This window comes from Cydia splendana, chromosome 17 (genome assembly GCF_910591565.1).
Source record: "Cydia splendana chromosome 17, ilCydSple1.2, whole genome shotgun sequence".
Lineage (NCBI taxonomy): Eukaryota > Metazoa > Arthropoda > Insecta > Lepidoptera > Tortricidae > Cydia > Cydia splendana.
Window position 1 is genome coordinate 12,334,693 of NC_085976.1, and position 13,737 is coordinate 12,348,429.

Below are 13,737 nucleotides of genomic sequence, written 5' to 3' on the forward strand. Positions count from 1 at the left end.
AAAACTTATTCATTGAAACTGATGTTCTTGTACTTAGTTTTATTTCCAATACTTCCGGGGTGGGTATGGTACCTATTTAGTATGAACAATACATGCAAGTTCTATACAATTCACTTTGTATATCGATTTCACATTACTAGCAATTTTAATTTGATAGTTGATAACGATATCAAATGATTAAAATCCACTTCAGTAACAACGAGTGTGGATAAGCTAGCTCTACGTATCCTAGTCGCGAACGCTCTGACAGTGGTAACTAAATAGTCTAAATACAAAACAACAAAGGTGGTGGCACTTGGCGGTGGAGGCGGGAGTAGGTAACGGGAATAATATATGTTCCCGGCAATACCGATATGGAATCATCGACGAAACGAAAAATCATTTTTATATGTATGTTAGGATGTTTAATGCTGATGCTATTATATCAGTTGGATTTTACCAGAAGTGCTTTACAGATACAGGTTATGCCAAGTTATACTCACGAAACCGAGGTATTAATTCCACAGAAGGGGATGAAATATATATTAGTATGGACAAACCCAAATGATGAACCAATCGCAAGTTGGGGTCGAGCACAAGAACAGTTTATTAAACGTAAGTGTAAAGTAAACAGTTGCTACGTAACCTCAAAGCGATCGCTTCTACCGAGCATCTCACAGTTCGATGCAGTTGCGTTTCATGGCCCTGAAATAAAAAGAAGTTACGTGCCAGACCCAAAAGTACGGAGTCCGCATCAAAAGTACGTGTTCGTCAGTAAGGAGTCATCACATTATTACCCGATTTGTGCCGAGAGATATGATGGATTTTTCAATTGGACTTGGACTTACAGGTTGGATTCTGACGAATTTTACGGATACGTAACTATTAGAAACATTACGGGCGATATCATTGGCCCGAATAAAATTATGCACTGGATAAAACTAGACTCTATGCAACCAATCAATAACGAAACAAAATTGCTGTTGAAGAAAAAAAACAAGACCGCCGCCTGGTTTGTTTCAAACTGCCATAGTTTAAGTAAAAGAGAAAAATTCGTCACTAAGTTGCAATATGAATTAAAAAGTTACGGTTTGGGGATAGACATTTTCGGCGGATGTACTGGGGCAACGAAAAAATGTCCAAGGACAAGAATGAATGAGTGCTTGAAGATGGTTCAAGAGGAGTACTATTTTTATCTCTCCTTTGAGAATTCGTTTAGCAAAGATTACGTGACTGAGAAATTGCTGACGGCGCTTCAGAATTACGCGGTGCCGGTGGTGTTCGGAGACGCTAACTACACACGGTAAAAGAATGCAATTTATTCTAAACGAGAATCGATTAGTTACTGCATTTACCTAAACTTCGTTTTTTTTTTAGAATTAGAAAAAGGGTATATAATCTTGATGTGTCTTTTAACTGAAAAACGCTATTATAATTAAAATAGTAATTATTACTTATGAAACCAATTGTTACATTGTAGCTGCAATTTATTTTTTAAGTGTCGTCGAGATCGCTTAAAACCTTCTTTCTTCAAAGAATTTGACTCATCAAACGAATCATATGAGCCATATATCTAGGGGTATACTAGCCACCGAAGAGTTCCACTGTCCATCTTCTGGCTCCATTGGCTGACTTCCATTGTTAGTTTGTTACAAGTCAAGTTACATATACACGTAACATAAGTGTGTTAAATAAAACTCGTGTTTAATGTGCGTTTCAGATTCATGCCAGATGGAATTTACTTGCACGGCGGTAAAATGAAGCCGCCCGACTTGGCGAAAGAAATGAATGATATCATAAAAGACAAAGACAGGTAGGTGCTTATATATCCTATTTTTTTTCCTAGCCTATTTGAGTGTCGCACTGCTGGGCAAATGCCTCTCCCCTTAATTTCCACGACTCCCAATTTGCTGTTTCCTCCGGCCAGTTGTTCAGGAAGCTCCAGGTCATCCCGCCATCTCCGTTTGGGCCTGCCGCGTCCACGTCCCTCTATCGGAATCCACTTGGTGGGTGAGAGCTCTGTCCCACTGACGTCCAGTTTTTTGCGGGTACGGTTTTCTGCAGGATCCAGTTTTCTGTAGTATGCGTGCAGTATCCCGCAGACAGAATGCTCGTGTGAACGTTACTATATTAGCGCGTAATATACTACTAAAACGGGATCCTGCAGAAAACCGTACCCGCAAAAAACTGGACGTCAGTGGGAAAGAGCACTAAGCTAGCCCACCTCTCCGAATGCATGAGGCAGACGTGACCGCCCGTATACATTAATAAATATCCCATTATACTTACATTAATAATTAAATGTAACATGTACGTATGCTTTTAATATCTAGTAAATCATAACGCATTAAAAGCAACGTATCAATTCCGTAAATAAAAAGTAACCAATAATAAAGTTGCAATAGACCTTTTGTCAACCAACTGCGAGGATGATAAATAAATACCTAGTATATGACATTTTTTACACAAATTGACTAATTGTTGTGGGCAGACAGAAGTTTTTGTGGCAAAATAAAGTGATTGACAAAATAAAATATCGACATGTCTGTTATCGATGTTACCTTAACGTTATATTTATTACATTCTATAAAGAGATAGCTACCGCGAAATACACAACACGTTCGATATCTTAAATTGTTCTCTTTTGATATATTGGTAGTTTTCTATTCTTTTGGCACCTACTACATTTACGTTTTAATTGTTAAATACTAAATACATGTAATAAAGAAATTATGTACCGCTTTGTAATTGATTTGCATTATTAAAATTTCGCGGTAACTTACCTACAGCAATTAGAAGTTACATATTTTAAATATTAATCTACCTATGACTTATCGATAACAGATTTATCGATGTTTCATTTTCTCAAACACTCGTTTTTGCCACAAAAACTTCTATGTCTGGTTGTGGGTATAGTCGTTCGATTCGTAACTGACCCCGAACGGCAAATCCTTTGTCTATTGTAAAGTAAAACGGCCCTTGTGGCTTATCTGAATAAATGTTGAAGTTTGAAATATATTGCTTATTTTCTAGGTACAGTATGTATGTCCGCATTTGTGTTATTTTTAGATATATTTAATATAGAGGGTTACTTCAAATTTGGTAATACAAAACACTTGATTGTGGCTCAGTTAATGCCAAAAAGTAGATTACATTAACCCCGTTGTTAAAATTAGCTATATTTAATTATCGCTAATGTTATAATAAAACAAAAAAATTAAGTCCCGAAGTGTGGTTACCCTACATTAAATACCTAACTGTCATACCTGTCACTGTTATTTTCTTTGACAAGTGACAATTACTAATCAAAACACGTTTACTTCATAAATACTGTGGCAGGTGATTGATAACCAAAGAGGAAAGTGTTCATTTGAAATTCTTTAAACCTCTTTGGTTAGGATTCCCATGTGAAGCCTTAAAAAATGGGATAACTTAAAACTTATAAAAAAAATACTTATTATAATTTTAAAAGCATGAGACTGAATTGAGTGGCTTAGTTTAGGGAAGATGTGTGTAAAACATTGATTTTGTATTACCAATTTGAAGTGACCCTGTATTATACATAGGTCGTTCGTTGTGTATTTATTTCTATTAAGCAACTATGTATGCCAGTAAATACATTTGATTGTATTTGCAGGTACTACAGTTTCTTCAAGTGGCGTAATCATTATTCTTACCACAATAAAGACGAGGCGCCAGATTCTGATGATCTGTGCAGAATGTGCGAGATGCTTCACGACCAAGCTCTCGTGAAGAAGGAAACTGTGTACAAGGATTTCAGAAAATGGTGGAACGTTCCAGGAGCATGCTCAACTATACTTAGCGTTTTAAAAACGTACTTTTAATATGCATAAAATCAGTGGCGTAGCGTGAACTAAGGCGAAGTCGCATCTGCGAGGCCCTTTTCTTTCACTGTGCCCGAAGGGGCCTCGCGCGAGGCCCACTTCTAGCTACGCGACTGCATAAAATAATGAGGATTTATTTATTCATGAAAAATGTACTTAAATTTAGTTTGCTACAGCGTTTTACGAAGCTGTGTAAAACAAGCGGGTATCATTTTCTAATAAAAAAGGTCAGCGAAAAAAGTAACTTCTTAATATAACCAGTGGGGAGACACTCCTGACTTCGGGCAAACTCGGCTCCGCTCGGCTCAGCATTGCTCCGAGCAATTATTAGGGTTGGCACCACTTGATGTCCTTTTGCGTGCACGACGATAAGATAATGACTTCAATTTTGACAAACCCGAATAGTCGAAAGGGATATTGCCATACATTAGAAAGGGATAGCATGATTCGTCCCTGAATCGCTGTCAAACTCCAGTTTTGTAGGAAGTGTCCTTTCTGTACAGTAGTACTACTTATTTATTCTGTGATATAACTTTGGAAAATGACAAGCAAATCTTTATTAAACTATAACTGGGACACAAACGCAATAAAGTGACACAAACGTTCGACTGCTTAAAGTTTTATCAACGTACAAGTTGGGGCACGGTTGTTTGTTATTGGCAGCGTTCCACGCGCCCAGATCGATACGGGGGCGTAAGTAGGCTTACGTAATACTTGGTCAACAATAGCCCTAAATTGACCCCTAATGCGGCTGCATTAGGACATTGCGCCGGTCAGGGACTGGTTACTTGATTTGAGGTAGTGATTCTGACGCTTCCAAAGACCATGACTTCTGCATTTTATGTAAACCTTTTCACATGTAACAAAGTAAATGGATCTTCGAGCAACACGGAAGGGAGGCGGCATTCGCACTATTTCCCCTCTGCCGAGGTACAAGATTAGCGCGTCAATCTAATCTAGCGCGGGTAATAAAACTAGTTGCACTTGGATTTTTCACTAGACCGAGTCCAGACGCGCGCGTGAACACTGCTGCACAAAAATGCCTGTTTGCTCGGTTTTTTGTTATAAAAAGAGGTCGGGGACATCAAATTTACAAAAAGAAAGTGTTACATTTCACTTGTAATATTTTTTTTTACATATCATACGTTTAATTACATTCAAACACAATTATTATATTTTAGTCTCATGTAATTGTTGGATTTATCGATTTTGCTCGCTCAGTACAAATTGCGGATCGGTCGAGCGACAAATCCGACTTCTCATCTCTCAGAATACAATAACATACTTCAACGAAAATGTGTTAGTGTGCGTGTTGTGACACTTGTCACTCGTCCGTACACAAAAAGACATCGAGGTTTGCAAGATTTGTCTTTGACGTGTGTCATTTTCTATGTATTTGTGTCGTCATTACAGATTGGATTTTGTATGTGTGTGAGAAGTGCGACTGTGTGCACCTTTCCCCCCGCGTAAAATGGCAGAAAGATTTGTACGGTGAGATATCGCTTGGGCCCCTCCCTTCCGATATGTCGGAAGCCGGTGTTGCTCGAAGAAATGGATGGAGTTACCTACCAAGTAAGCTATAGTATAACTTACTTGGCTAATAATAACTGCATTCCCGTTACCAGGGAGGTTTTGGGATTATACTGAGCAAATTTTACTGTGGGACCAACCCCGAAATCTCCCTGGCAACGGGAATGCAGTTATTTTTTAGCCACCCTGATCACCCTGTATAGGTAGGATGAGTCGAGCACCTAACACAGACAATGAAATTTTCTGTGTATTAAGTCCTTATAGCTCAATTGACTGCAAAACCATCACAGACAGTTCCGGTATATCGTATCTGCGTGTATTACCACACTTATACAAGAGTTACAAGAACTTTTTCGACATTAAAACGGAGGCGGCTAATAAATCAAAGTTGCATAACAGGAAAAGGACCATCTTACTACGGTGAATAGCCGTAGCCGGTACTTTTGCGGACGGGTCAAACTTTTCTTTAATTTAAAAGTAACGTAATATTTAACAAGCAAGGGGATCCCGCTTAACGAGAACTCTTAGAAGGCAGAAGTTTGTATTCATTTTGGATCCAATTATCTAAACTCGCGAAATCGAAACAGAGATAAACTTGAAAGCAAAAAAAAACCGGCCACGTGCGAGTCCAACTCGCGCACGAAGGGTCGCGTACCATTACGCAAAAAACGGCAAAAAAATCACGTTTGTTTTACGGGGGGCTCCCCTTATAAACTTAAATATTTATTATACACAATAGGTACGGATGCGTATGTAAATGTGCACGCACACAAAAGTACATAGTTAGTTTCAGATCCAAATTAGACATAGCGCTTTGAAATGAGTTTCAATAAAATGCTTCAAGAGGGCTCTCTTTACCTAATATATACCTACCTACTATAGGTACTCTTTGCGTCATACGCCGTCGGCCAGGATTACAGTAAGAAGGTTTATACTATTTGACAGAAATTAAACCGCTGACATTTTTCCTGTCAGGCCCCTGTTTCACAAATGTCACAATAGGGGAGTTTCATCTATGAAAATTAAATAATGAATATATGTTATTAATATAGCTTTTACCATCAGAAATACGACTTGAATACTATTTTTTTTATAGAGACGTGAGACTTAATACCTATACTTAGTGGTGGCTGGTGACACTTGGCGGTGGAGGCAGTAGGTAGAGTTAGACCAAGAAAAGTCCGCAGCGATTTTGATAGCCCACGCAATGCAAGTGCTATTCATACGTCATAATTTCATAGAACATTGACGTTTAAAATAACACTTGCACTGCGTGGGCTATGAAAATCGCTGCAGATTTTTCTTGGTCTAACTATAACAGGAATAATATATTTTCCCGGCAATACCGATATGGAATCATCGAAGAGACGAAAAACCATTTTTACATGTATGTTAGGCTGTTTAATGCTATTTTATCAATGGGGTTTTACCAGAAGTGGTTTACAGATACAGTATATGCCAAGTTATATTCACGCAACCGAGGTATTCATTCCACAGAAGGGGATGAAATATATATTGCAATGGACGAGCCCAGATACAGAACCAATGATATTTTGGGGTCGAGGACAACAGGAGTTTATTAAACGTAAGTGTAAAGTCAACAGTTGTTACGTAACCCCAAACAGAAACCTTCTTCCGAATATCTCACAGTTCGACGCAGTTGCGTTTCATGGCCCTGAAATAGTAAAAATACGTGCCAGGCCCAACAGTACGGAGTCCGCATCAAAAATACGTGTTCGTCAGTAGGGAGACACCACAATACTACCCGATTTGTGACGAGAGATATGATGGATATTTCAATTGGACTTGGACGTATAGGTTGGATTCTGACGAATTTTACGGATACGTTACTATTAGAAACATTAGGGGCGATATCATTGGCCCGAATAAAATTATGCACTGGATAAAACTGGATTCCATGCAACCAGTCGATAACGAGACAAAAGTGCTGTTGAAGAAAAAAAACAAGACCGCCGCCTGGTTTGTTTCAAACTGCATTACTTACAGTAGAAGAGAAAAAATCGTCACTAAGCTGCAACGTACATTAAAAAGATACGGTTTGGGGATAGACATTTTCGGCGGATGTACTGGCGCATCGAAAAAATGTCCAAAGACAAGAATGAATGAGTGCTTGAAGATGGTTCGAGAGGAGTATTATTTTTATCTCTCTTTTGAGAATTCGTTTAGCGAAGATTACGTGACTGAGAAATTGCTGACGGCGCTTCAGAATTACGCGGTGCCGGTGGTGTTCGGAGACGCTAACTACACAAGGTAAAAGAATGCAATTTTTCCTAAACTAGCATCGATTAAAGTCGCCTCCAGAAACTCGCGAACTAAATTGACATGAGTTTGACAAATAAAATGATACCAGGATTAGCAAAGAAAAAATAGTCACGAGTATATGTCGATAAAATGATATCGATAAGTAAAACTTACTACCCATATCATAATTATAAAGGGGTCACAAACTATTTCGATTTATATGAATGTGACGAGAAAAGTGGTTGATTCGATTGTAAGATTGTGACGTTACCGATCAAATCAGGAGGTGCGGATGTGAAATTGACAAATTTCAATGTTATTATGCAGGTTTGAGGGCAAGTTGTTTATTTCAAGAGCTCGGTTGTCGACATCAATCTAAAATTGGTGATTTAATTTTATACATGTGGCCGGTAGATGAGATTGATCCATAATTATTTAAATTCTGACCTAATTGTCAACTTGAATGTCCAGTTTAGGGACTAGTCTTTACAATCGAAGCAATACGAATCACCGAGACGATTTAATTTTTGCGTCCACACCACACAAATTAAATGAGAAATTAATCACATTGTACGAAATATTTCCCGGTCTGGGCCGGCCTTTTTTTGTATTTTGAGCCAAAAATCACTGTTTCTATGTTATCACTTGTTACTCTAGCTGTAAGTTTTCCTAGCAAATAAAACAAAATAAATATAATAAAATATTTATTTATTTTAAAATGTTTAATCCAATATCCTTGTCTCTATTACTATAAAATAGCACAATTTTCGAAATACCAAGTAACATTTGTAAAATAACTTAAATTACTTAAAGATACATTTTAACAGACCGCGCAACAGTAGCGCCCCTAGCGGTGAATTCTCGCGATATTCTCTAATTCAAACTTTTTTGAAAATATCGATATGAACAGCACTTGCCAAACTGTGGTATCATTTGTGCACATTGACCTGTCAATTTAGTTCGCGAGATTCTGGAGGCAACTGTAGGTAGGTACTGAATTCAAATTGAGATGAATTCAAAACACAATTATACTTCGTTTTTTTAACATTAGAAAAAGGGTAAACAATCTTGATGTATATTTTTATTGAAAAACGCTATTAAAAAATAGTAACAACTAACTTATGACACCAACACTATGATCATTTATGCTATATTAGTACATAATTGTTTAAATATTAGCTGCAACTTATTTTTCAAAAGTGTTTTTTAATAAAAAGACACTTCGAGATCGTTTAACTTCTTTCTAATGATAAAAAAACGTAGTGTAATAATTTCCCAAAGAATTATGACTCATCAAAACGAATAATATGCGCCCTATCTCTAGGGGCCTACTAGCCACCGAAGAGTTCTACTGTCCATCTTCTGGCTCCATTGGCTGACTTCCATTGTTAGTTTGTTACAAGTGAAGTTACATATACTCGTAACATAAGTGTGTTAATAAATCTAGTGTTTAATAATATGCGTTTCAGATTCATGCCTGATGGAATTTACTTGCACGGGGGTAAAATGAAGCCGTTCCGCTTGGCGAAAGAAATGAATGCTATCATAAAAGACAAAGACAGGTAAATATGTAGGTGCTTAAATATCCCATTATACATTAATAATTAAATGTAACTGCAGTATGTATGCTTTTAATATCTTTTTCTACTAGTCGACTGTAATTCTTGAATTAAGATTTCTTATACCAAACTGCAAATGGGTATTTTTAATGTATGGGCTCCCAACTCAACTATAATATTCATATCGATACAGTTTAGTCAACTATAATGAAATTGACCAATCACAGCTCGCCGCGATCAAGAGGACGAAACAAAACCATAGCTCAAATTAATTATTTTAGGTTGTATAGTAGAAACAATTGGTTCATAAGTCAGAAACGCGCGTGTGACACCCTTAATATAGCAACATCCATAGACTACGAAAACCACTTAGTGTTGCTTGTTAGTCTCCATAGGCTACGGTGGCCAAAATCGAGAAAACAACTGTCTAAAAATTGAATTTAGCGCGGAGCAAGTACCAGGGCCTCATGAGTTACGAGAAGGTGTCGTTGACCAGGCTCCAATTTCACCACGGTGACAGGTGCGACAATTGTAAAACATCACTGTTGCTGACGTCACAGGCATCCATGGGCTACGGTTACCGCTTACCATCGGGCGGGCCGTATTCCTGTTTGCCACCATCATTGTTTTATTTAAAAAAACTTTATTGTATCGGAAAAAAACAGATATTTCTCTTGCTAAGTTTATGACAATTGTCACAAGAAACACTACAATTGTCACGACATTCCGACATATAACTCATTACCTGTCAAGAATTACCTACAATTCTTCTAAATCCTGACAATTGTCAGAAACTTCGCAAAAGAAATATCTGTTTTTTTCCGATACAATAAAGTTTTTTTTAATAAAACAATGATGGTGGCAAACAGGAATACCGCCCGCCCGATGGTAAGTGGTAACCGTAGCCCAAGGATGCCTGTGACGTCAGCAACAGTGATTTTACAATTGTCGCACCTGCCACCGTGGTGAAATTGGGGCCAGCCCGCCGTGGGGCGCGGGGCGCGGCGGCCGGGGCACGTACCAGCATGAAGGTATCGCGGCTGTTCGCGAATCTTAGCTGTATACTTTTGGCTTGGTTTGTTTCTATGATTCTACTAGTTTAAAGTATTATTTTTGTTGATATGACTAGTAGAAAAATTATTGTATACAATAGTGATATAATCAAGCTTTTCAATCTCGTACCTTACTTGCTGAGTTGCCTAAACACGGTACTCGACTGAAAAACTCTCTATTATATCACGAATCACGATTGTATAAAATACTATAGTAAATCACAACGAATAAAAAAAGTATCGATTCCGTAAATAACCAATAATATGGTTGGAATTACATAATAATTATAAATTTGCAGGTACTACAGTTTCTTCAAGTGGCGTAATCATTATTCTTACCACAATAAAGACGAGGCGCCGCCAGATTCTGATGATCTGTGCAGAATGTGCGAGATGCTTCACGACCAAGCTCTCGTGAAGAAGGAAACTGTGTACAAGGATTTCAGAAATTGGTGGAACATCCCAAAAGCATGCTGAATTGCTCAACTACACTTAGCGTTTTAAAACGGTACTTTTAATATAGTTAATATAGTTATATATAGAGATTGTATTTATTATTTTGTGCAATACCTTTGACATGGCATAAAGTAAATGATAGAGTTACCACGTAAGTCATTATGATTACAACTGTCACCTGAAAGCGACAATTCGCCGTTCATTGCTGTTCCAACGAGTAAATACTTATATTGATACTGACAATGCCTAATTATCCACCCAGTCATTGTCAATGGTCGGCTTGGTGAAACAGGCCGCAGGTATAATTCTAGATGACTACGTACTGTCAGCTGATTAAGTGATCACCGTTTGGTTTCACTACCCGAATAAATATTTTGTAAACCTTGATATCCTTGAATTGTACTATTAAATGTATCGATGATAATATACAATAGCGTATAATATTGTTTTCCGTGACGCAACTACAAAGGAGTAATCCGGGGGGTTGTTATTCAATCACGTTTGAACTAATGGGGCTCCGGGAGTTTAGTAATATAGCGAGGCAGATAAGCCAAAGAGTATATAAATATTATGTTTCTCTTAGGATTTTTAGGATTTGCTTTATGTTTGAATATTTAGTAGGTATTTGTATATTTTTGTCTATCGGTGCCCCAGCCTAGTAGAAGGTACATTTATTTGCTGATTCATAACAAAGTTAAAAAGTTTTGATGGTGTTATAAAAGATATCATATCGTAGACTAAACACACACTGAGTAAACTTCAACTTACTAGACCCCGCCGAGAGACAGACAACGAACTACGACGTAGGTTTATTAATAGGGTGTCGATTGTCACGCTAAAAACGTATATACATATTTATTTTTATTACAAATGAAAAGCTATTTACAAGTGAAAACTTTGTATCATCATCATCATTTGCCCTTATGCCATTCATTTGGGGTCGGTCTTCCATACCTCTCTCTCGCCCGTCATCTCATCATTCACTCGCGTTCGTTTCATATCATCTCTCACACAGTCCATCCACCTTTTCCTCGGTTTTCCCCTCCCGTTACTTCCCTCCACATTCATTCGTAATACCTTTCTCGTCACATGACGACACCATAACCTTCTTGCAGTTCCAGCAACGCGTACTGCAGAACACCTAAAATCTCCTCTCATTCGCGCTCTAAAATTTCTGTCATGGGCTCCTGAAAGTGATTTGTTTGCAAGTCGATGGGCAAGTCTATAAATAAAATAAATAAATAAATGACTTTCAATCCCTCCAAGTGAAAATATTTATGAATGCAAATATGATTATGATAATCTCACTTTCCCTCAAAGCATTTTATGTTAATATAGCCATAAAATATAGGAAGGTACGAAGCTTAAGGGAGTAAAATAATAGGCACTAAAAGTGAAACATATTCTAATATGTAGGTACTAAAGATACGAAAGCGATATGATAGAAAGTCATATAAAGTAGGTAACTTGTTGCAGCATTGGAATTTTTATGGCTTTAACGCTTGGATCGTGGGTTTTATTACCTATTTATATTTAAGGCTAAGTGCAAGTGCCTGAGCGCTGGTGGTATACATAAAAAATTTAGCTAAGACTAAAATTTGGCATTTCTCTGTCGTGTTGAGTGCTGTACACCGAGCATTATTCATGATGAGGAAAGTGAAAAAGCTGAGGTACTCGTAATGCTTTGCACTCAGGCTTATCTTGAGGATATTGACGTACTATATGTTGGTGTAAACGTACTATATAGGTAAGTATGTATGCTGGTGACATGTGTTGAAGGAAAAGTTCCAAAATTGCGAAATTGTTCAATATGATTTTTTTTGGAAGCTAGTTATATATTTTCATGAGCGTAAAGGTTTTTCATTTTTCAAACTTTGAAAACTTAATGTAATTTGAAATTTATCCAACTTTTGAAAACTTATATGAAGGAGATAGGGTAAGTTGGGTACCCAAATTAACATTAAATTAGTAATCTTGAGGCCTTTCTCTAATAACTTCATCATTTCGATACCAGATTTCTCTTGGCTTTCGCTCGATAGAAAAAAAATCACGAACACAGAAAGAACAAACGCACATTAAAAATTTCTAACAATTTTGCATAAAAGCTAAAAATTGCTTTTAAAAATGCGCAATTTTATTTTTGATTGTACTCATGGATTACTTTTTTGTAAAAACTTACAAAAACATTGAATTCAAAAACATGATATCCGCGACCACTAAAGCTCAATGAGAGTAAGAGAAGAACTTGAACCCTCGGGGCCTTAAATAGATACCATTAGATAGACAGATAAACTACTAGTTAGAAAATGACGGGTAGTCTATCTCGCGCGCGAGATACTGTCGCGGTGCACTTGTGCCAAGCCTACAATATTGCGTCCACGGTCGTTACTGTCAGTTACAAAAGTGTCTACACCAAATCTAGAATCCTACACCAAGTCAAACGACGCAACGGAGCCATGCACGCTGTTATGTCGTCGCCCAAATGTAATGTTTAATTTGTCGTTGATTTTTATTTGTTTCCTGATTTTGTAGTTTCACAGTGCCTTGATTTTTACTGTAATGCTGTGTCAGTTATTTTGAGTAATAAATAAATAAAATATAAAATGAAACTTGTTATTTTTGCACCTTGCAAACATTGAGTGCTAACTTGCTATTGAATTGTAGTGGTTCACATACATGTAGGCGGAAAGGTCAGAGAGCGTGATGTTGAACTTAATGCAAAGTAAACAGTACCAGCAGTTAACTTCATAAAAGCAAGCTATCTAATTATACTCTCGTGAAGAGTTATTTATAGGGCATGCTCCCGGGAATTCCCGGTTCTCATATTCCCGGGAATTCCCGGGAATTTTATAGTGTCAAAAGAACCGGTACTGAAGACCCGGTACCGGTACTTCCCGGTTCTCATCATATGACTATTTATTCCCAATTCAATAGTATTAATGTTTTAGTACTTTAGCTCGGGACATTAAATAACATTTAATAATAGTGCTATGAAACTGGGGACCCAAATAACCCGACAAACTAACCTAGTAACGTAGGCATTCGTGCAGGCAG

The 13,737-nt window shown here is 37.4% G+C and overlaps 2 protein-coding genes and 1 pseudogene across 8 annotated transcripts in view; 2 read left to right on the forward strand and 1 right to left on the reverse strand.

Moving 5' to 3' along the window:
- The window catches only part of LOC134798796 (endophilin-A), an 89,982-nt gene that overhangs the window by 33,159 nt on the left and 43,086 nt on the right, over window positions 1–13,737 (reverse strand). The window lies entirely within an intron of this gene.
- On the forward strand, window positions 493–4,104 carry LOC134798562 (alpha-(1,3)-fucosyltransferase C-like). The gene is made up of 3 exons (XM_063770938.1): window positions 493–1,282; window positions 1,700–1,792; window positions 3,617–4,104. Exons 1-3 carry the CDS (start codon window positions 513–515, stop codon window positions 3,822–3,824), a joined length of 1,071 nt encoding a protein of 356 aa, XP_063627008.1. The 5' UTR covers window positions 493–512; the 3' UTR covers window positions 3,825–4,104.
- On the forward strand, window positions 6,610–10,764 carry LOC134798563 (alpha-(1,3)-fucosyltransferase C-like; annotated as a pseudogene).

Coding starts and splice junctions, on each gene's coding strand:
- LOC134798562 (XM_063770938.1), top strand. CDS start 513: ATGAAATATATATTAGTATGGACAAACCCAAATGATGAACCAATCGCA. Junction 1,283..1,699: donor GGAGACGCTAACTACACACG/GTAAAAGAATGC, acceptor TGTGCGTTTCAG/ATTCATGCCAGATGGAATTT. Junction 1,793..3,616: donor ATCATAAAAGACAAAGACAG/GTAGGTGCTTAT, acceptor TTGTATTTGCAG/GTACTACAGTTTCTTCAAGT.